We start from the raw sequence: 23,089 nt of genomic DNA, 5'->3' as shown, positions 1-23,089 counted from the left end.
TACCATGGATCTCCTCCGTCGGAAAGTCTGCTGTTTGCTATCCTGTCTGTGATATAGCCAGGAAGTGTATATCACCAGTGCAATCACGTAATGTATGTACACACATGCACGCACGTACACACACCCTGTGACGCGCGCATCTCGCATTTTGTGACTTGACGTCTGGAAACGCACAGAATCTTATCAGCTTCCTCTCAGGAGGGAAACGGCTCCACAAACAATATGTCAACATTAATGAGCCCCTGTGCACTTTAACAGAAATGGCAAGCAGTCGCACATGCCAGTGTTCCCGCTACAAAAGTTGCACAAAAGTGGCTATACAGCAAGGGTTCCTGCCTTTGTCAAGAAAGTAAATCCTCATTATCACAGTATACCGGGAGGAAATTTTCAAGCACAGTAATCATTATCAGTCGATAAAAATGCTTAGAAGTGCTGTGATTGATTATTTATTTACTGTATTATTTACTTTTATTGTAAAATCCATTGGTTTAACTGGTTATTGGTTATTGTACTCTTTCATTTAGGGCATAACCTCTCTGAAGTGGTGTCTGTGCAGGCCTACTTATGCTCCAAAACCACACCTCCCACATGGGTGGGTGGCGCAATGTTGGAGTATGTCCAAGATGATGCGCAGGTACAAAATCTACAGTACTATGTTTAGAAATTTAAATAAAATATTATGTTGTTGTTAAATCATTTTGATTGAATGTATTAAAATGTGCTAGTTTTTAAGTGATTTATCTCAAACTGTGATCAAAATAATAATAATTCATAGGACCTGGCAGAGTACCTGGTCACCCATGGAAATGATTTGAGCTTCATGGATCACAAAGAGCTGAGCAGTCTCTTCAACCTGGGCCATCAGAGCTCACGCTGGGCTATGGATCGAAACATAGCCCTCGCTATGGCCAACCTGGATATCCCTCCAAACTGGAATGTTCTTGGGTGTGCCAGCAGAGATGGTAAGAGCTCAACTGAAAACAGTATCTCACTCTGTATCAAACTGTCTTTGCTACCAAAAAACTGTGACCCAAAAAGACATTTCAGCAAAATGTAGTTCAATATAGTATTTGCTTTAGGGAGGGTAGATAAATGTTACTAGGTTATTTTATGTTTGCCCTAGCCAGTAGCTGAAACCCACAGAAGGTGAAGGTATTGTATTGGGTTCTGTATGGTTTTTGTTTGGCCGCTACTATCCGGGATACAAGCGGCCGAAATGAGTTTCCGCCGTAGGGTGTCCGGGCTCTCCCTTAGAGATAGGGTGAGAAGCCCGGTATTCCGGGAGGGGCTTGGTGTCGAGCCGCTACTCCTCGGCGTTGAGAGGAGCCAGTTGAGGTGGCTCGGGCATCTGGTTTGGATGCCTCCTGGACGCCTCCCTGGAGAGGTGTTCCGGGCATGTCCCACCGGCGGAAGGCCCCGGGGACGACCCAGGACACGCTGGAGAGACTATGTCGCTCGGCTGGCCTGGGAACGCCTTGGAATCCCGCCGGAGGAGCTGGCTGAAGTGGCTGGGGAGAGGGAAGTCTAGGCTTCCCTGCTAAAGCTGCTGCCCCCGCGACCCAACCCCGGACTAAGCGGAAGATAATGGATGGATGGATGGTCTTTGTTTGCATTAAAGATAACTCAAGAACGGATACATGGATAATTATCAAACTTGGAGGACATGTTTGCAATATGAAATAGAAGAGGTGATTAAATTTTGGGGTAATCGGGTCAAAGGTCACAGAAATCAGAAAACGAATCTCACAAAACTTTTAATACTTAAAGGGAGTGCCCACGCTGCCAAATATAGTATGGCTATGCTTTGAATGTGACATCTGCTCTCTATTAGTGCTCTTCTCATTAATTTTTGCACTTTAAAAAAATTGTATATACAGTGGGGCACATAAATATCTAGTCAACCACCAATTGTGCAAGTTCTCCTACTTGAAAAGATTAGAGGCCTGTAATTGTCATCATGGGTAAACCTCAGCCATGAGAGACAGAATGTGAAAAAAAAACAGAAAATCCCATTGTTTGATTTTTTAAAAATTTATTTGCAAATCATGGTGGAAAATAAGTATTTGGTCAATACCAAAAGTTCATATCAGTACTTTGTTATGTACCCTATGTTGGCAATAACGGAGACCAAACGTTTTCTGTAACTCGTCACTCTTCGCTTGGTGCAAAGAAATCAACTGTGGGAGCAATTATTAGAAAATGGAAGACATACAAGACCACTGATAATCTCCCTCGATCTGGGGCTCCATGCAAGGAGCCCCAGATCGGGGGAGATGCAGGGGGAGGTACATAACAAAGTGTTGAGGTGAACTTTTGGTATTGACCAAATACTTATTTTCCACCATGTTTTGCAAATAAATTCTTTAAAAATCAAACAATGGGATTTTCTGGAGGTTATACCACATTCTGTCTCTCATGGTTGAGGTTCACCTATGTTGACAATTACAAGTTTCTGTAATATTTTCTAGTGGGAGAACTTGCACAATTAGTGGTTGACTAAATACTTATTTGCCCCACTGTAGCTGTGCAACTCATAGTTCACAGTAATGGTGCAAAACGTTTTAAATGATTTATTTTGCTCTCGTTTTCAACAAAAACCTGGATTTTAACCGGGGTGTGTGGCCCTTTCGTTCATGCTTTGTATGTTAAAGAACCTACCTTTGCAAGAATATGCTTGCCAAGCTGAACTCTTCAACTCTGTTCCCTTCCACCACTCCTATGCATTTTCACCACCATCATTAGCATTTTCCAGTGCGCGCTTGCCGGGCCGAAATCGGAAGTGCTCATGCTCACATGTGCGCTTCTGTTGAATTCATCATAGCTAATTGGGCAGCCTCTAATGTGGTTAATAGAGCCGTTCCATCTGGATGTTGCCTGAGGCAGACCTCAATTTGTGTGTGGCTTGTCCACTGACCACCATTTTTAGTAGATGCCACCGTCTGTTCATTTGAACTGGCTTATGGTTTACATCCACCAACAATACATTAATAACAAACTAAATTTGAGTCTAATGTCAGTATGGTAGCCTTTTTCATTGCCGTGTCTCCCTCTAAATGTTTGCAGTTTATCAACCTCAAAAGCTCATACTAATGTCAACCTTTATTGTTTGAATCATGCTGTTAGGCTATTCAACGCAACTGAAAGAGTAATACTAGTATTGACATGCACACCCTAAGAATACAGTACATCTGTCCAATCCATTCACCTTATGATATTTACAAATACTTGTCGGGCTTTATGTTTGACTTATATGGGAATACAGGTAGTCCCCGAGTTATGACGTATGTGATTTCGACTTTATGACACCAAAGTCTCATCCGCCATTTTGTTTTAGTCACGTAACAGTCTCGTCTGCCATTTTGTTGCCAGTCGCCATCTTAGTTTTTTCTTAATTTTATTAATATGACATATAATACATATTTTTGCATAGTTATTTGAGATTTAGGGGGTATTTAGGGGTACTGAAAGGGTAACAAGAAAATTCGGGATACATCACAAGCGTAGGAACGGAACTCATTCGTAACCCAGGGCGTACCTGTACTAGAAGGTTATACATTCTAATATTGTCCAACCCCAATTACAATGTAGTTGGTACGTTGTGTTATCATAGATAAACGGAACGGAATACAATAGCCACGTTTACATGCTGACTTTTGTTCATACCGATTCAAATCATTCCGAATGGAAATTTCAGATCAGCTGTTTACATGTCACTTCATCTATTCCGATCCAGCGTTTACATGTGTCTGCCTTTATTCCGAAAGGACGTTTGACAACTGCCGTCTGACATGCGCAGATTAATCAAAACAAAGCGTCACGTTGCAAAACATGGAGATCGATCGTCGGAGTGCAGCTGTTTTAACTTTAACCCACTTGTTGTGTTTGTGGGGTCGTATCCGCTTCTGCTGTTTTGCTCTTTTGCCTTGTAGTAGCCGGTTTTCCACCGGTTTCTAATCTGGTCAACGCTCCGGTCTATTCCGGCTTCGTGTAACCTCTCGTGAACTTTTTTAAATAGTTCACTGTTCCTCGTTTTACGCCCGTCTAAGCGAGCAATTATATTCAATTCTTTTAAAGTTTGAATTAAATACAATCTTTCCGCTGGACTCCAATTAGGTGCACTGTGCTTGGAAGCCATGTTGCAAGTGACGTTACTTACGTCACCAAGTGACGTCACCACGTCAGTACGGAGCATGTGCAGAAAGAACGCAACCAGACACCATTCCGCTTCCCTGTTTACATGATATAATTTTACTTCTAATCGGTTTGGGAAAAGGAATATTCCACCCCTGTGAATCGGAATGAAATTCCATTCGGTTTGGGCCTGTTCATTCCGAATGAGGTGTTTATATGGAACACATTTATTCGGTTTGAACAAATATTCCGATTGTAATTGGAATATTTGGCTCCATGTAAACGTGGCAAAGGATTTGCAAATAATGTTCAACCTATATTTAATTGAATACACCACAAAGACATTATATTTAATGCTCAGACTGATTAACTTTATTATGTTTCTAGAAAATAATCATGACTTAGAATTTTATTAGAGTTGGAAATTACCATGTTTACCACTGTGTTACATCACCTTTTATTTAAACAACATTCACTAAACATTTAGGAACTGGGGACAGTAATTGTTGAAGCTTTGTTAGTAGAATTCTTTCCAATTCTTGCTTAATGTACTGCTTCAGCTGTACAAAAAATAGTTTGTTACTGTGTTGTCGAAAAAGTAGGTCAACGTGTCAGAGTGATTCAAGGCTGGCCCAAAGAACAAATCAATAAGTGACACGTAGGTTGATTATTATCAGTTGTAGTTCATGAAGAAGACTTTGCTGATTTAAATCTTGTCACTGATTTACTGTATACTTTACAGCTTAATCTCTTTATAACTGCACCTGACTGCTTCATGACTGCGACAATTGAATGTTAATGAAATGTTATTGCAGATCACAGCCCCAAGGAGTCTTTGCTCCACCTGGCTGTGCGATGGGGTCTGTGTCGATTGGCTGAGCTGCTGCTCTGTCAGCCTGGTGGCCTGATGGCTATCAGTCTTCCAAACAAGGAGGGAGTCACGCCACTGCAGCTGGCACACTCATCAGGCAACAGAGAACTGCTGGAGCTCCTCATGCAGTAAGATTTTCAACTCAACTCAATTCAAACAGTGATTAACTGATCTTTTAACAATGTTATTTGTCTAGACACGATCAGTTGCGTTCTTAAAATACTGTTACTATTTCACTCTACACTCTCCCATGTGCACTAAACTCTTCATTTGTCACAGATGTTTGTCAGCCAACAACATCAAACATAAAATGTATACCGGTAGTTGAGTTTTTCACCTTCTTCAATCATTTGCAGTGTAATTTTCATTCGTTTTGTGGCAGCCCACCCAACCCTTTAGCCACACCTCCTGCAGGACTATCGCAGGTGTGGGCTGACCGCTCCCGATTATTGAGGTACTGTCACGACACAGGGAATCTGACACTGACCATCAGACAAAATCTGAAGTGGAGCTCAGAAGAGAGCAGGCATGCTGATATTCAATTGCTCAGAAACAGACTAAGAAATGAGTGCTTCCTCAGAGAGGTCAGTGTGACTGTTTTTCTCCTTGTAAGTATCTGAAACAAAGTGCGATATAAACATTTCATTTTCATGGATGACAGTTTAGTATAAAGCATCTTAAAATCAAGCTATTCAACATTGCCATTCATGCAAATAAATTTAGGTAAATGAATGTGCATCTGAGACTCCAGAAGAATGTTTTTTGTTACATTTAACAGTAGTCCTCCCATTATTTATTAATTTTTGTAAATTTAAGGCGTACCTTTCACCCCTCAGATTAAAGCGCTAAGAAAGGAACGAAGAGAGACTATTTTCGGCAAAGAGCAACTGGTGGATGATCCTGCAGAAACCGGTATAATAACCATCCATATCCATATTATGCATAATATTTCAAATTTTAATTTTTGTCCATCACTCCTAACTTCATTTGACAACCTTGAACCAAGTTATCAATCTGCCAGTGTTGTAGGCTGATAGAAATTGACTGACCTCATGTGGAAATAGGAGGTACTGCAAAGGGAAATTGGGACTGTCTTCGGATGCAGATATGAATAATAGAAGCCTTACAACCTGATCATTTGTGAGAACTTTAAGGATGACTATGATTGCGTAATAGTATCAAGAATCACACAAGCATTTGTTGCAAGCGGACAACAATGGTTCATGTTTTAATAGGGTACATCCTTCCTTTCATTTTCTATAGCGTTTGTCTTAATTCTGATCACGAGTGTGCCTAATTTCAGCTGATTTTTGGCAAAAACATTAAAACAATGTACAGCAGATATCCCCGTTCATAAACCTCCAGACAAACCTATTGGAAAGAGAATTTGCGCTTCTGTTGCTATAATGCTGACTTTTGCTTCTTGTAGGACTTTTCCCTGATATGAGTGGAAATAATCTGGCTGCAGACGATAATGTAAGTACAAATATAGGCTCGTTAAGCCATTGGCTGCCTCCTGACGGCGATAAATCTCAATCGGTTTTAGGGTTGTTACAGAATTGTAGGCCTTAAGATTCTTGAAAAATATGCCATGCATATTACATACATATTAACAACAGGTAAACAACTATCCATTTTAAATCTTGATTAGCTCATTTTACAGATCAACGATAACATTTTATCACATTATTATTATTTTTTTATGTTTAGTAAAGTACTTGGCAAAATCACAGAAAATTTTTTGCAAATCCTTACTAATGTTAGCGTTTTCTCAGGTGTAGAAGCTAGCTGTTTGTCTAGCTGTTCCTGCTAACCAAGAGGACAAACACGCTTATGTAAATAAGTGCATGATAGTGTTGCATGAGATGAATGACAAATTCTATCAATGCTAACTTTCATAAAAATATTTAAAATAGAGAGGGCATAAATTTGCTTGAGCCATGCTTTTAGAAGACTGGTGTTAATTGTAGTGTATCATTCAATTACATTCTATTTGATTTGCAGAATTCAAAAAAAATTATGAGAGCAGGGATGATAAGGATGATAGAGTTCTGTGCATGTTGAGGGGCGGAGAAAGTTTTGGTACAGAAAAAATTCATTTTACAAAAAGGTTTTTCAACGCTTTTTTTCCCCCGCTTCATATTACGAAAAATTATTTATCATACAAAATATGATACGTACTGTAATAGATTATTCCTGCTCGCAGCAGTGCAATAATGTAACTAAGGGGCCGTTTACATGTTGACGCTCCAAGAATACCACCCATTTAATGTTTGCATTTATATGGTTCCGTCTCTATTTCAATTATGTCGCAATACCGTGTGACAACGATGTAGTATTCACGGCAGGCCCTAGGGGGCAGTGCAGTTTTATAAGGTGACAGTAAATGATGCGTTTCCTTGACAACAACCTCCTAAGCCCGGAAGACAACATAGCCGCCCACTCGAAGCAATGGCGTCCACGCATTTTTTTCTTTTGCTTCAGAAGGCACAAAAACTTGAACATAAAAGATATTTTAATTAATAATATAATTAAAAAAGTAAATTAAAGCCGAAGTTCCACCATGTTTGCTGTTTTGAATATAGCTGTGACTGCCCATGTCCAAAGTAACGTGTGCAAGTGCTGACTGACATCTTCGGAGCAAGAGCGTTCCATTCATATGGTTGCGGAGCAATCCCCGCAATCGAATCGTTCCGCTTTGGAGGCCGGAATCAAAAGTATGCGTCTTCGCCTTCCGTTTTCACCGTCATCATCTAAAGGCAAGGCCATCCCGCAACACAATCATTGCATCTGTGTGTCGCTGCATCACCATGTAAACGGCCCAAAGTTTGACTATTAATGTAAAAACACAATATACACACCACAACTTTGCTACACAATGCTAATGTAGCAATATGAAAAAAAGAATAGAACTTAAAAGCGAAGCTATTAGAATCCAAAACCAGTGAAATGAAATGGCAAGCAATGACTGCCGAAGTTAGCTCCTCTTTTAGCACTCAATTTTTGCTATGACTGCGAGTAGTCATGTGATAACGTCTGTAGAATGAGCTGAAACCTAACAAACTGGTTACACTTAAGGGACATTAGGGGGCAACAAAACAGTACAAATAAAGACAGGCAATCAGCGGATATTGCAGCAAATTTAATGTGGTGTATTAATATGACTTGAAAGTGCAAGTCATGAAAAAAATCTGATACGAAGCCATTTCAGAACAAAACCCTAAATACCTGCGGACTTATTGTTTCCTGTAAGTCAGCCAGTAAATGGTGTTATACTTATATAGCGCTTTTCCATCATTCACGGCGCTCAAAGATTTACTCTTCATCGCCATCTACCTACTGGTGACGCAGCACCAGGAGTAATGTGGGGTTCAGTATTGCTCAATATTACTTAGGCGAGTTCATCAGGGCAGAGACTCGAACCCACAACCTCTGGGTTGGGGGACAACTACTCTACCACTGAGCCACGCCATCCCCACAGTAGAGGGAGGGAGGGTGGTTGTTAGATATATTTTCAGGCATTCTTTTCTCTTAGATTTATCTTATGACAAGTAAATTGACACTGTATGTTTTAGTATCAAATTCAAATTCCTGAAATTTTACCTCTTCTCTGCTCAACTTGCATGAACATCTGTATCAGCATGTGTAAGTGCACTGGTACCACCTTGCTGGCCCTCAATGCGCCACATTGTTTTAGTGTCATTGTTGAGGTGTTGGAGGCTCCAACGGGCACAGTTGGCTTGAATAGTTCACTTTGTGAGCGTGTTTCATGTTTCTGTAGGACCTGTTGTATACGCTACAGATGCTTACTTAATTGATCTCTCTCGCTGTCGCACAGCCGAGTTGCTGCCAAACACTTGTGTTTTTGTACTTGGCCAGACTTGGTTTTTTTTTTTAAGGTTTAGTGGAATGCTTGTAACTTTATGGAAAAGTCTTACTATGGAAATGTGTGTGCTGCTCGTTGAACACCATTTCTCTGGACAGGGCTACGAGGAACCGCTGATGTTTTGCCTCAATCCAGAGGACCAAGAGGACGACGAGCACTCTGACTCTGGTAAGACGCCTGCTTTTCGTGTTAAATCATTCCCTGCCATTGACGGTGACAGACGTCCAATCTATATTGAATGGGACGGATGGCATTGAATGATCAATCTCACCTGAAATTAATTGGACATCTCTTGCCAGCAATGCTCAATCTCAGAATAAATTTCTGCACGAATGCTTAAAATTGAAAGCGTGTGGTGCTTCGGGTGTGGATATGATAGTGGATACTGTTGTTTCAGGTGTCTAAGTAGTGTCCAATCATAAAATGAGCTCAACAGTAGGGAAATGTTTGACAAAGTTGTGTGAAATATGTTTCAGCGTCCCTGCCCCGTTTCTTTTAAAAGTTCTTGGATGCTTGTCACTCTTTGTTCACTGCAGTTAGGACACATGGAAGGGATTTATAATACTAGTATAGTGTGCAGCTAGCGCATCCGTAACCAACACAGTTGTCCTACTCCCGCCAGCACGTTCTGCATTGCGAATTCAAACGATGTGGCTGTAGGTGGCTTCCTTTGAATCTCCTGTTGGACAGAAAGGGAATGCTTTGAGAGGGGGAACATCCTGTGGGTTAATGATTGGCTTGATTTGCTGGGGCGCAGAGTGATGGCTGAGCGTAAGAATGTCGTGGTTACAAGTTGAGGCTGCGGGCTTTATAACACTTGGCACTACACAGCTGCAATTTTGACTTCCTGTGGCTGCCGTTGTTTTCCGGACTTTATGCTCTAGCCATTTCGTTCTCTGCATCTGTGTGTGTGTCTGTGAGTTGGCGATATTCACATTTTTCCTCCACTGTCTTTGACCACAGCCGCCTGTGACCTCAGCTGATCTCTTAACGCTTTCACTTTTGAACTGGGAGGGCTTGTAGTTGATGATCGATGCCAACCCTCCTTGTGAAAATAGCTTGGTTGCCCATCACAGTAAATGGCAGATAATGAGTTAAAAAAATAGATAAACATGAAGAAAAGCTACATTGATATCCCAAATAAACAAATTAAGTAAGATGCAGCTTTCATGTAGATGCCTAACCCTTTATAGAGCAGGTGGTGAATGGTCATCTTATAATGCCCTTCACTGCATTAGATGTCCAAGCCAGCTTGCTGCCAGCCCTTCTCAGTCAACATGGAATGGACGTCTAGCACCGACAATGCCAGACTGAGAATGAGTTAAATGACTGCTCTACAAAGAGTCAAGAGCTTTTAATTCCTCGTATTGTATTCTATAAATGTCTTTTTTTTTTGCCAGAGATCAATCTCTTGCCTTGAACTGAGGTGTCATCAAATAGTCTGACAGAGTCTCTGCCGTCAGAGCTTCAGCAATGAAAGCAAAGGGATGAGGAATTTTGAAGGTAGCTGTCATCATTCTCCCTGTACAGTAATTTCATGGGATCAGCTTCCTTAAATTGAAACTTCCATGGAGAGCCCAAATTACAGAAATAAGTTTGTTCACGTGTGCATACTGGTTACAAATTGATAGAAAACACACGTTCCCTTGTTTTGTATCCAGAATTCACCCCCATCTTTGCCCTCCCAACGCTCCCCAAAATCAAACACCCAACCCAAAAGAAACACACACAGTATTCCCCAAAAATACTTACATACACAAACAGACTCATTCTCCAATTCTCTCTTCACTAGGTCAGCATTTTAATGTGAGTTTAGTGAACAACCGGCAAATGACACTTGGTCCTCAAGGGGATTCTGCTTAATATAGCTGAAGAAAGAAGTCATGGTATTGCATGCATATGTGTGCATGTGTGTTAGGGAGGGAAAATGCTGTATGAGTGCTCTGAGGGGGCAAGGCGTATGAGGGTATGAAAAAGGGGCTGATTGTGGCTGAATGGGGGTTGCCAAGGCTTTCCTGAAAACTGTTTCCAGCAGCTTGCCGAGATCCCCGGAGAGAGGAGAGGAGTGGTGTGAAAGTAGTGTGTGTCACTGGAATAGAGAACAGGAGCAGAAAATTTATGATACAGATAGTTTGGCAGAGCGACAGCAGATAAATGCCATGCTAAAAATGCTAACGAGAGTCTCCGACCCCAGCTGAGGGATCTAATTGGAGAGCGGAAAAAAAGGATTAAACCTCTTACAGACCCCACAAAGCCAGCATTAGTGTGCACTAGTACAGTGCCAAAGCATGTACTATCACACTTTTGCACTATGTAGAATGTTGCCTGCCACATAACTGTCGGATGCTTTTTCTTTCAGAGTTCGACATTTAGATGCATCATTAGTGGGGGGTGGGGGGGGTCTTATATTACCTTTATGATTACTGAAGACAAGCACTCTTGGTGTGATCTACTTGAACTTGCTAATGCTCCTGTTGCTGTAATCCAGGGAATTGTAAATGGGCAACAGTTGAAAAAGGGGGGTGGAAAGGACATAGTGAAGAAGAAAACAGCCACAGTGCTTACTGTTGTCTCCATGGTGAGTCTGCTGACCTGGCAATTTGCACCCCCTTTCCCCGTCCCCACAAGGAGAACCACAGTGCTTCTATGCCATGTTATCGAGAAAGATTGAGGGAGATTCAAGTGACCGCGAAGGACAACCTTGAAACGCAAGTGTTAGACACACATGGAGTGAAAAGCTTTCATTTTGCAAGTTTTCCTAGCGTATCATTGAGACAATCATGAACTCACAGAGTTAATGATTTCTCCAGTGTCTGAGAGTCACCTCTACTTGGCTGTCTGTGCTCATGTTTGTATTCTCTGTAGGTTCTGAAGTCACTCCTATGTTTGACTTTCTCTCAGTCTCTCTCTCTCTCGCTCCCTCTCCTTCAGTCACTCTTTCCGGCCTGTCACAAACCCCCCCCCCCCCCCCCCCCCTTCTGTCTATACCAGCATGGGTTCACCTCACGGCTCCCTTCAAACTGTGTGTGGCAGATGAGTTAAAAGACAGATAGATCCATAAAGTTGGAAAAGATTTAGGAAAATCTGACCAAAAAAAAGTGGAGAGTGAGGACATCAGTAGACTCTGTCTGAGTTGGACAGTTCAGAGTTTTAAAGGGGAAAGGGGAGGGATTTAGGGGGAGGGGTGGCAGGGGGAGACAGGGGGAACATGCTGGCTCACTCCTAAAGTGTCAGAGTGTCTAAAGTTGGGCTCTGGAAAGAGAAGCAATTGCTGCAGCTTCTCTGCAAAGTATTATACTGTGGGAAAATGGATGTGAACTGAGGCTTCTTTTCACAAATCTTGAACTGGTTGGAAGAAAGCACATCATGGATTCTGACTCAGATTCTCCCTTCAACTACTCGTGGCCCTCTTTTCCCAGGATGAGGATGCGTAAGAATTCTGGCAAAAAAGGTAAACATAAAAACATGTACATTATGAATGTTGAACTCTATCGTTGTGTTACACTTCATGCTAGTTGTCACCTGCACTGTTGTGAAAATGAGCAACTTCAAATCCGCTAATGTGTTGGGCAGGTGTAATGTTTGGAATGCTTGCTGGTGACTGGTTTGCACATAATTCCACAGTTAACTGCCTTATGAGAAATGTAGAAAGTTGCCATTGATATTTTGGAGCAATACTGTTAATTAAGAATGATGCCATCACACCTACTTATTTACAAGCAGTTACTGCAACAACACTATCAGTCACAATGAGACAACTGTTTGTTTGCTGGTGATGCAACCTGATATCTGACAGTTTGTTGCGGAATGTCAGATGTCCTCATGAAGCTGATTGACTACTTTCAGACTTTAAACATCTTCGACAAACATTGTTATTTCATTGTGTTGGTCTGCAGGTCCATGTGATTGCTTGCCTCTATAATTTCCAAAAAGTATGAGACACCCTTTTATAAATTATAGCGCTTAAGTAATCTCATAAATCCATCAAAATTGTGCTCGAACACTGTTGCATGTGTGCAAAAGAGTATGTTTTCCCAGAAAGCGAGGGAAGGCGCATAGACACAGCAGAAGCTCAAGTTACTGCCATGTCTGTGTCATGGCTTCATTCCAGTCGTCTTTCCCTCATCTTTGACCATAAACCTCAGCAACACAGCTCTAGTTATTGCTTCTTGATTGAGAGTGGCACTGGTGAATTTGATTAAAAATAGCCGGCTTGTATTACAAAGTCAATACTAAGATGAAATGCACTATCGAAGTGACCATATAAAGTCTTGGTGAAGGTGATTTGACTTTCTTGAATTTTAAGTGGATGTACGGCATCCAAAGTTTGGACAGTGAACAGGTTCAGCTGTGAAAAGCACTTTGAGATTACCATACAGCAATTCAGACATTAGAAAAATGCTTCTTAAAGTGCATGGGGGGACCTATCCAATCAGAGAAACAAATATGACATCACTAGGACCCGACCACAAAATCATTGGAAACCTTTGAAGAGGCAACAGAGAAGTTAAGTTGGTAAACATTAGCACGGGGTGTATGGAAAAAGATTCCAGATGAATTAAAGTAAATAAATGTTTCGAAAGATGCACCGTTGACAAAGAGTCTACAACCACAACCTGGCTACCTAACAGCTGAATCTGATAAAAATATCTGGAAAGAAATGATAGTTTTGTGCTGAAATATGAATGGCATGACTTATAGTTTTCATTCCAACTTTTTTTCTTGTTGTTCTTTTAATTTGACTTGTGAGTAAAACTTGGCGATAAGCACTGTATGGTGACTGCAAACTCCACTCACTTAATTGATGCTCCCATTTCAGCTCCACTGTCAAACTAAACATAAAACCTAGAGAATTACACATTGTGCAAGAATAACAGCCACATAATTTTGCTTTAACGTCAGATATCTTACTTCTAACACTTGGAAACCTGATAGAAGGATTAACAAATGGCAAACATGTTTGAGCCTTTTAAGCAATGGATATTTTAACACAAATGGTGGGGAAACATATGAAAGCTGATCAAAGCTGACTGAGTAGAATCACAAAGAGCTTTTTTCGTTGAAAATTCTTTTGAATAAATACTTAAATCCCTGAATTCTTTATTGATATGGACATAAAACAGTCTCGATTCTTGGTTAAAAGCAACAACAACAAAAAAAATTGTGCAGTTAGTATTTGTTTTACGTAAATATGTCAAATGTGCAGCTCATCTTTTAAGTTCACTGTGGCGCCCCCTTACCACAACAAAAAGCTTTTTACGTTGAAATTCTAGTGAATAAGTGTTTAAATCCTTAAATTCTTTATAGATGTGGATGTAAAAAAGTCTTGATTCTGGGTTAAAAGCAAAAAAAAACATGCAGGTAGCATTTATTTTATGTAAATATTGCAAACTATGATGCCAATGCCTTAGCAGCTAATTTCTCCATTTTTTTCACAACGTTTCAAAATGTATGCATGGTACGAAAAATATAATAATTACCTTGAATCCTCGAACAAATCACTCCTGAGACAATCCTTTCTGTTTGTATGTGGTACAGCTTTCGTAGTTTTTGAACCGAAATCCACCGTTAGTTCGCTGCATGCGTGTTTGTGAATAGCTCATCTTGATGTGGGCGGCCCCTACTTGAAGGTGTTGCATGGCTGAGCTGACCCGTCAATAATGATGATCTCAATGATTGTGATTAAAAACACTGGGATTATTAGTCTTTTTTTTTTTCAAAGGCTGGAACAGAAGGCCAGCATATTGGAGGTGCCACGGTGGCAGAGTTGGTTGCACATCCGCCACAGTTCTGAGATTGTTGGTTTAATCCTGACTCCCTATGTGGAGTTTCTTCACCCTGTACCTGTGTAGGTTTTGTCCGGGTACTCTGTTTTTTTCCCCACATCCCAAAATCATGCATGGTAAGCTGATTGAACACTCCAAAATTGTCCATAGGTGTGAGTGTGTGCGTGAATGGTTGTCTCATTGTGCCCTGTAATTGGCTGGCAACCAGTTTAATGTGTTTACCCCGCCTCCTGCCCATTGTTAGCTGGGATAGGATCCAGCACCCTCGCAGCCCTCGAATGGATAAGCGGTTCAGAAGATGAATGTATTAAAGATCATAGGAGATACGTATGTGTTTATGGTTAAATGTGGTCTGGAAAAAAATATGACTTAATATTTAAAGGCACCACTTTAATTGAACTATACCTATATCATTAAATATTCTGCATCATGGACTTGAAAATTTAGGGGTGTCAGTGTATTTTCAGGTGTTAATGCCTGTGTAACTGATCTTGATGGTTCTGATGACGTGATCCCCCTCCCCTTACTCAGGCTGGGTCTCGTACCCTTGCCGTCAGAGCACAGTAGAGCACACTATCCGCTAATTGTGCTGTCTTGACTGTATGGGGAGTGAGGGTTCTGTACAGCACCTGCTTGCACCCGTTACACCTCTACATTTATTTCTTCACTCTGAAGGCTAATAACTGTTTGCATAAGGCTTACCTCCCTCTGAATTTCTTCGGTCAGCTCAAATGTAAACATAACAGTAACACGCAATGTGATGCTTGGACCGATTGCAGGTGTCGTTACTCATGCTGGATTTGTGGATTTTGCTAGTCAATTGTTGTTACTGTATAAATAGCCCTTTAAAAACCTGTGAGTCAAATCATAACTTTCGCTGCCTTGGTACTTTGTCTCCATTTTTAGACTGATTATTATTTTACTCTCTTTCCAATGGCTTTGGCATCTCTTGAGTGTGACAGATGTTTCACGCAGTCCTGAAGAGACTACATAAAAGGAGAAAACGCAGAGATGATTCATGTTTTTGTGCTCATAAGAAAAAAATGTGGAGTTTGCTCAAATGACAGGTACAACTGTTTATCCTGAATGTTCCCCAGCAGCCTCCAAACAGAGTGGACCTTGAGAAAGAGCCCTTGTGACAAACCTGCCTCCCCTTTCCCCCTTTCCTCTCTGCCTTCCTTTCGATGACTCCATCCCAGGGGTGTGCACAGGTTGAGGGGTCACTCTCTGTATTTAACTGCCCTGGTCTGGAGACCTGCCACTGACTGCCGCCTTTGTCTTACTTTCTAGAAGAGCTCCTGTACTCCCTTTAAGCCTTGCAAGCACTGCTACTGTATAGGCTTGGTGCTCACTTGAGGACATGCTGTGAATATCACATCTTCTCACACACAGTAGAGTGTCTTTGGCCACAATCCTACACAAAATTGATGGGCTGCTACGCACTTAGACATTGCTCAACATTGCGAGTAATGTGAGCCCTACCGGTTTATTCTTCCGTTAACTAATGTTAAACACAGATCTTAGCAGCTGACAGTAATGATCACCAGGCAATGTTTAATGGGACAGAGGTGTCACGATGATCCAGGCCGCAGCAGACAGATGTGGCTTTGAATCTGGTCCAGCAGCTGAATTATTAGCACCTGCTGTCAGTCATACAGAAGTGGGTTGATATTTCAAGGTCTTTATCTTGCAACCTTTTTACCTAAACAGGCCTACATGTTTGAGCAGCAAAAATAATATAGTTTGAATTTTTCCTGCCTAATCATTAAGGCAAAGAATTTGAAACAAATGACTTACAGGGAGACATTAGAGATTGTCTAAGTGAGTGTTGGCCACATCAAATATTCCACAACTGTCTGGTGGACTTTAGTTGGCCCCCAGACTACAAGTTTGACACCCCTCTTTTATGCATTCTTGTATGTTTAGAACAGAGGTTCTTAACCTTGCTAAAAGGTACCAAACCCGACGAGTTTAAATAAGTATTTAGTCAACCACCAATTATGCAAGTTCTCCTACTTGAAAAATTAGAGAGGCCTGTAATTGTCAACACGGGTAAACCTCAACCATGAGAGACAGAATGTGGGGGAAAAAAACAGAAAATCACACTGTTTGATTTTTAAAGAATTTATTTCCAAATTAGAGTGGAAAATAAGTATTTGGTCACCTACAAACAAGCAAGATTTCTGGCTGTCAAAGAGGTCTAACTTATTCCAACGAGGTCTAACGATGCTCCACTCGTTACCTGTATTAATGGCACCTGTTTTAACTCATTATCGGTATAAAAGACACCTGTCCACAATCTCAGTCAGTCACACTCCAAACTCCACTATGGCCAAGACCAAAGAGCTGTCAATGAGACAAAATTGTAGACCTGCACCAGGCTGGGAAAACTGAATCTGCAATAGGTAAAACGCTTGGTGTAAAGAAATCAACTGTGGAAGCAATTATTAGAAAATGGAAGACTTATAAGACCACTGATAATCTCCCTCGATCTGGGGCTCCATGCAAGATCTCACTCCGTGGTGTCAAAATGATAACAAAAACGGTGAGCAAAAATCCCAGAACCACACGGGGGGACCTAATGAATGACCAACAGAGAGCTGTGACCACAGTAACAAAGGCTACTATCAGTTACACAATGCGCCGCCAGGGACTCAAATCCTGCACTGCCAGATGTGTCCCCCTGCTAAAGAAAGTACACGTCCAGGCCCGTCTGCGGTTCGCTAGAGATCAATTGGATGATCCAGAAGAAGACTGGGAGAATGTTCAGAGTGTTATGTTCAGATGAAACCAAAATAGAACTTTTTGGGAGAAACACAGGTTCTCGTGTTTGGAGGAGAAAGAATACTGAATTGCATCCGAAGAACACCAGTCTCCAGATCTCAACCCCCATAGAAAATCTGTGGAGGGAGTTGAAAGTCTGTGTTGCCCAACGACAGCCCCAAAACATCCCTGCTCTAGAGGAGATCCGCATGGAAGAATGAGCCAAAATACCAGCAACAGTGTGTGAAAAGCTTGTGAAGAGTTACAGAAAACGTTTGGCCTCTGTTATTGCCAACAAAGGGTACATAACAAAGTATTGAGATGATCTTTTCGTATTGACCAAATACTTATTTTCCACCGTGATTTGCAAATCAATTCTTTAAAAATCAAACAATGTGATTTTCTGTTTTTTTCCACATTCTGTCTCTCATGGTTTAGGTTTACCCATGTTGACAATTACAGGTCTCTCTAATATTTTCAAGTGGGAGAACTTGCACAATTAGTGGTTTACTAACTACTTATTTGCCCCACTGTAGATAAAATATTTTTTCAAATTAAAAACTGATATACCGTAATTTCCCGAATATAACGCACACTTTTTTTTCCCAAAATGCACCTGTAAAATCATGGGTGCGCGTTATACACAGGTACAGCAACCGAGACAGAATGATTCAATGATTCATGTTCCAGTGTCAGCATGGACCAGCACAATATTGATCCAAACAATAGTGATATAATAATCAACTTTCATGTAATCCTTCATGTAAAAAAAATATTTTTATGATATTTTTCACGTCTAATAAAATTAAAATGCTTTTGTTGTACTATTCGTTTATTACCGGTACATTTTTCTTACCTTGTGGTCGCAACATGCCGACTTGACACGGTCATGTTGTCTTGAAGAGAACATATACAGCGATCCGTTTCATAGAAATATGGACCGTGTGGCTAGCTATAACAGGAGTCTGAGGAGGAGTATCGAACAACGGAGCTAAGCCACGTTGTTTTCTTGACACTGAAACTCACAAAGTAACAACATACGTCTTGCATGCTGCAGCGGGAGATGTTTGTTTACTTCCGGCTGTTGGCTTAACTAAACTCTTCCTCCTGGGAACTACAAAACTTGCCAACATTAGTTCCTCTGGTGAATTCTGTTAAAACTCGCTACAACCGCTTACTTTATAAGTTTGAGACACGAGACTTATATTTATTGGTGCTAAAATTAGGGTGAGCTTTGTACACGAGTACAAGAATTTTCCCTAGATTTTATAGGTAAATTTCGGGTGCACGTTATATTTGGGTAATTACGGTAGCTAACCTAGTAAGTTAATATCTAAGGGAATTCCATTCAGTTCTCATTTTGAAAGCCTCTTTTTAGAAACCGGTCCAAATTTTATGTTTTTTGATGTTATCTTTACAGATAGAGCAATGCCTGAATTCATTCCATTATTACACATGGCCAAGACTAGTCCAATGACTGTAACTTTTGAATTTGTAATTAAAATTTTGAGAAAATATGTTACGTTGTTCAACATTAAGCTTGCATCACATGCTAGTGTCATGGTGTAAAATGTGAGGCAAATGTTGTTGTTTTTTAATGCCAGTGAAGTCCATTTTGCCCGAAGATCTGTTGTACTTCCTCATATCCAGTGCGAGTCAACCTTCCACTGAGCAAACCAGTTTCTCCTCTGTTCAGATAGAGAAGTAGCTGTTGAAAGAAATGGAATAAAGTCTGTATATTTGGGGCCTAAAACACCCCTTTGCCTATATTTAGTCAGCGTATAAAATAAGGGCCCTGGATGTCTTAACCTTCACCGATCCCCTTACTTAGACTTACTCACCGAAGCCCTGGGTGTTTCGATCAAACCCAGGTTAAAAACCACTGGTTTAGGATATAGCTTTACATTGTACTCCCAGAGTTACAGAATTTCTGATCAAAGTGATGTGTGTTCTTTATATCAAACAGATGTGTGTCTTACATCTGTACCTTTACGTTTGACATGAATGGACCGAGCATCATCTGGTTCTCTCGTCAACGTCTGCTTGACTCCTTGTGGGTTTTCAGATTTATTGGACTCGCAACCGACAGGAAGCACAACCATTTGCTGGTCTGATTTATTCTAGTCTATAAAGCTGGACTTCTTTTCTCCTACTGTGTGGTGCCAGCAGCTTGCAAGGCCAAACCATTAGGTTTTTCTGTTGGAGTGACACCTGATTCTGTGTTTGAAAGGAAGGTTTTTGGAGCAAGGTTCCTGACACAAGTGTGGCGTACAATAATCTCAGACTATAATTTGAAGCATTACAATAACTAAGTTAAGAAGGCTGTCACCATGGGTTAACACAATGAGCATTGAACAGTATTACCGGTTGTTAATGTGGTTAGGAAATTATTTTTTCCATGGAATGCCTCACTGGGTGTAAAACCTCTGCTCCTTGCTATGCATCACCTCACTGGAACGCTTGTTTATGAGCAGTGATGTGGCTCTAATTGTGGTTTTATTCTTTAAAAAGTTGGTTATGATGTCAGTGCAACAAAAGTGCAAAATAATACAAACTGAAATACATGTTTCTCTGCTAGACTACTGCAATCAGTTATTTTAACTTCCTCTTTGTTTTTCAGCACGAGGTACTTCACATCAGGCACTTTATGAATCTGTTTATTAGGACTGCTGTAATATAAAAATAAACACGTGGTCCTAGACTAGTGGTCAGCAACCCACTGCTCTTTCAACCCTGAGATGTGACTCAATTATATATTAATGATTAAATATTTGAATTAAGTTTATTCTGGCATTTGTGAGATTTAGGAAAGAACTAAACCCTTTAGGAGGCAGATCAAGTCAGTCTTACTGTTTTTGTGTTTTTGTTAGCGGAGCACAAATGCAGGTAATGAATTCCCTAACTACTGGTATGTAAAGTCCCGGTTGCCCCTCAAAAGCTGTACCCATAAGCCTTAAGTCATAAGTGGGAGAAAATGAATAAAATCTACATGTATATATACACACACAGATAGTTGAGCTGTATGGAATCACAGGACTGCCAAAATTTAAAATTAAATAAATAAAGAAATAAATAAATCTAAAGAGAAATAAATGAATGAATAAATAAAAAGATGAGAATGTAAAAGTATATTTTGTCATTAACTCTTACTTTTTGTCAATGAAAATCACAATGGGAAAAAACAATTTTTGTCATTAACTTTTAGTTTTTTCATTGAAAAACGGGAAAAAACAATGGCTTTTTTTTCCCTTTCTTGCCTTTGCCTTTTCTATTTCACTCGTTTCGCTTCTTTGCCTTTGCTTTTGCTATTACCAAAGGGAATGGTCTGTCAATCAAATGGCGTTGAAAGGGTCTTTCCAAACAGGAATAAATGTTTTAGAAAAAGTAGGAAAAGCCATTGTTTTTTCATTGGTGTTTTTCAATGAAAAAAAGTAAAAGTCAATGACAAATATTCATTGTTTTTTCTGTTTGGGATTTTCATTGACAAAAAGTAAAAGTCAATGACAAAATCTACTTTTGTATTTTCATTTATTCATTTATTTATTTTTTAATTTTGGCACTCCTGTGATTCCATAGAGCTGATGCAATGATTTAAAATGTCATCGGCTCCTAGTGTCTTTTCTGTGGAAACTGGGTCAAAATGGCTCTTTGAGTGGTAAAGGTTGCTGACCTCTGTCCCACAACCATTCAGTATTGATTGGATGGTGCATTCAGGTGCTCAGTGCCAAGCAAATAGTTTATAGACTGGCACGCGAGAGCCTGTGAGGTTGTTCTGGAGAGTTTTGCTTGGACAATTTTAGTAAAACGCTCCTTTTATGTGCTTGAGTGAGGTAAGTATTCTCAGCCTTAATGATATTCTCTATAACCATAAATTGAACAAATACAACTGCCTGAAGTCATTCCCAAAAATAGTGTTGATTTTTTTGTATAGTGTGTGTTTTAAGAGCAGAGGTGTTTTGACATAGCTAAACCTGGCTTCTCCTCATAGTGGCTCTACTGTGTAGAAAGGGTTCCCTTCAAGGCTACTGTGTGCTCACTGGAAGCTATCTTCTCTCCACCGACCCGCTGAAGGCCGGGTGTGGGAAGAAACAAGCATACAGATGCCAAGGCACAACGCCTGACACACCCATTCACACGTGTGTGCAAAGAGCCTTTGAGACAAACACGCACGCATACTCATGTGCAGTCTCGGCCATCTGAACTACCCAGGATGTCTTTGTCACTTCCTGTGTTTGTGAGGGGTTATTTTGCCGTTGCTGTAGAAACCCACAATAATATTGAAAAATTGCTTCCCAACAGAAAAAAGCCAGTCCATAGGCCAGAGCCAAGCCTCGTCACCGACTCTCGCTGCTGCTGCCAGGCTGTCAGCGATGATCCACGGGAAAGACAGAGTATATGCCAACGCGATGGTGGTGGACCAGGTGAGAAGCCCAGTCAATACATATACTGTAATGTCTTGATTTATTTTGTGGGAGATAAAAATATGTTGTGCTTTATTAGTAAAGATGTCTTTGACAGCTCAGATTTCAAGGTTTAAAAAAACAAAAAACATCTGTTTGTGAGCCCACAGGGTTTGGAGTGGGTCATTGGCATTTTCTATGTTTGAACCAACTGCAAAGTGTGGGTTTTTTTGTTTTGTTTTTGTTTTTAATAGAGGATGCACTTTGCTGGGGAATAATATCCAAAATTAAATGTCTTTTTTTCTGTCCTCCTCCCCAAAGTAATTTTTGACACAGAGGAAACACACAATCAAAAAATATCACACACTGACTGCATACATTATTCGTTCATATACTGCCGACTAATGCGTTATGTGTACACATGTACTACATTTTCCTATTCCAGGTGGATGATGTTGATATTAAATATCGCTCTCGCCCAGCGCCTGATGTTGGCAGCTCTTGCTGGGACCCTTTCACCATGACACCGTTTGACACAAGCTCCTGTTCCAAAAATCGCCCGTCCACACCGCAAAATAGCAAGAGGGCTATCCGAAGCCCAGTCCCAGAGAATTCCGTCGTCTCTCCGGCTTCCCCCTTAGCTTCCCCCCCATCTTTCCCGTCCTCCCCCCTGGCTTCCGCCTTCCGTTTGTTTGAAGGAGGACAGAAGCGACAACCGCAAACCAGACTTCCAGTCTCTCCCGGTAGAGAATGCAACTTGCCAGCGACGACCCGTGGACTGAGGTATGACATTAATGATGACAATTTTTTTATACTATATATATAATTCTTGATAGAAAGTTAAAACTGTATCCTGGCTTAAACGTTACAATTTCAAGTCAAAAAGTGATATCTCAAAATGAATCTGTTTCTCCTCTTTGAATTTGAATGGATTCCCCAATTGAATTAGTTTGTTGTGTAATATTTGTGAAGCATTGGATTCTAATATAATGTGAAGCTGAACTGTCACATTATTTATACAGTGTGTAAGGGCAAAACTGCATTTTCATCTTTCTAAAGAATCATAGAAGTACCCATTTGTTGTCGTATGTCACCATGCAGCCCTAGCCTTGAGTGTGACAGTGGGGAAGAGGACATACTCGGCCATTCTTACCCCTGCACTGCTTCAAGGCTGCAGTCCAGCTCCCCAGACCTTAACCACTCTCACTCCAACAGCACAAAAAAACCCACTCAGGTATTGTACTGTATGTGT

At 40.7% G+C, this 23,089-nt stretch overlaps 1 protein-coding gene across 6 annotated transcripts in view; it reads left to right on the top strand.

The window, feature by feature from the left end:
• LOC130913315 (rho guanine nucleotide exchange factor 28) overlaps positions 1 to 23,089 on the top strand; it is a 65,365-nt gene that overhangs the window by 7,173 nt on the left and 35,103 nt on the right. For 4 of the 6 annotated variants that reach the window (XM_057831816.1, XM_057831815.1, XM_057831818.1 and 1 more), the window contains 10 exons: positions 525 to 634; positions 776 to 962; positions 4,947 to 5,130; positions 5,385 to 5,586; positions 5,839 to 5,914; positions 6,432 to 6,478; positions 8,987 to 9,056; positions 21,737 to 21,858; positions 22,283 to 22,620; positions 22,939 to 23,071. In XM_057831816.1, coding sequence (XP_057687799.1) covers positions 525 to 634; positions 776 to 962; positions 4,947 to 5,130; positions 5,385 to 5,586; positions 5,839 to 5,914; positions 6,432 to 6,478; positions 8,987 to 9,056; positions 21,737 to 21,858; positions 22,283 to 22,620; positions 22,939 to 23,071 — 1,469 coding nt within the window. Of the gene's footprint in view, positions 1 to 524; positions 635 to 775; positions 963 to 4,946; positions 5,131 to 5,384; positions 5,587 to 5,838; positions 5,915 to 6,431; positions 6,479 to 8,986; positions 9,057 to 10,220; positions 10,392 to 12,118; positions 12,340 to 21,736; positions 21,859 to 22,282; positions 22,621 to 22,938; positions 23,072 to 23,089 lie in introns of those variants that run through there. The other 2 variants (XM_057831820.1, XM_057831819.1) reach the window with 2 other exon arrangements.

This window comes from Corythoichthys intestinalis, chromosome 3 (genome assembly GCF_030265065.1).
Source record: "Corythoichthys intestinalis isolate RoL2023-P3 chromosome 3, ASM3026506v1, whole genome shotgun sequence".
NCBI lineage: Eukaryota > Metazoa > Chordata > Actinopteri > Syngnathiformes > Syngnathidae > Corythoichthys > Corythoichthys intestinalis.
The sequence above is the reverse complement of the archived record's forward strand: the minus strand, read 5'-3'. Positions and strand labels throughout refer to the sequence as shown.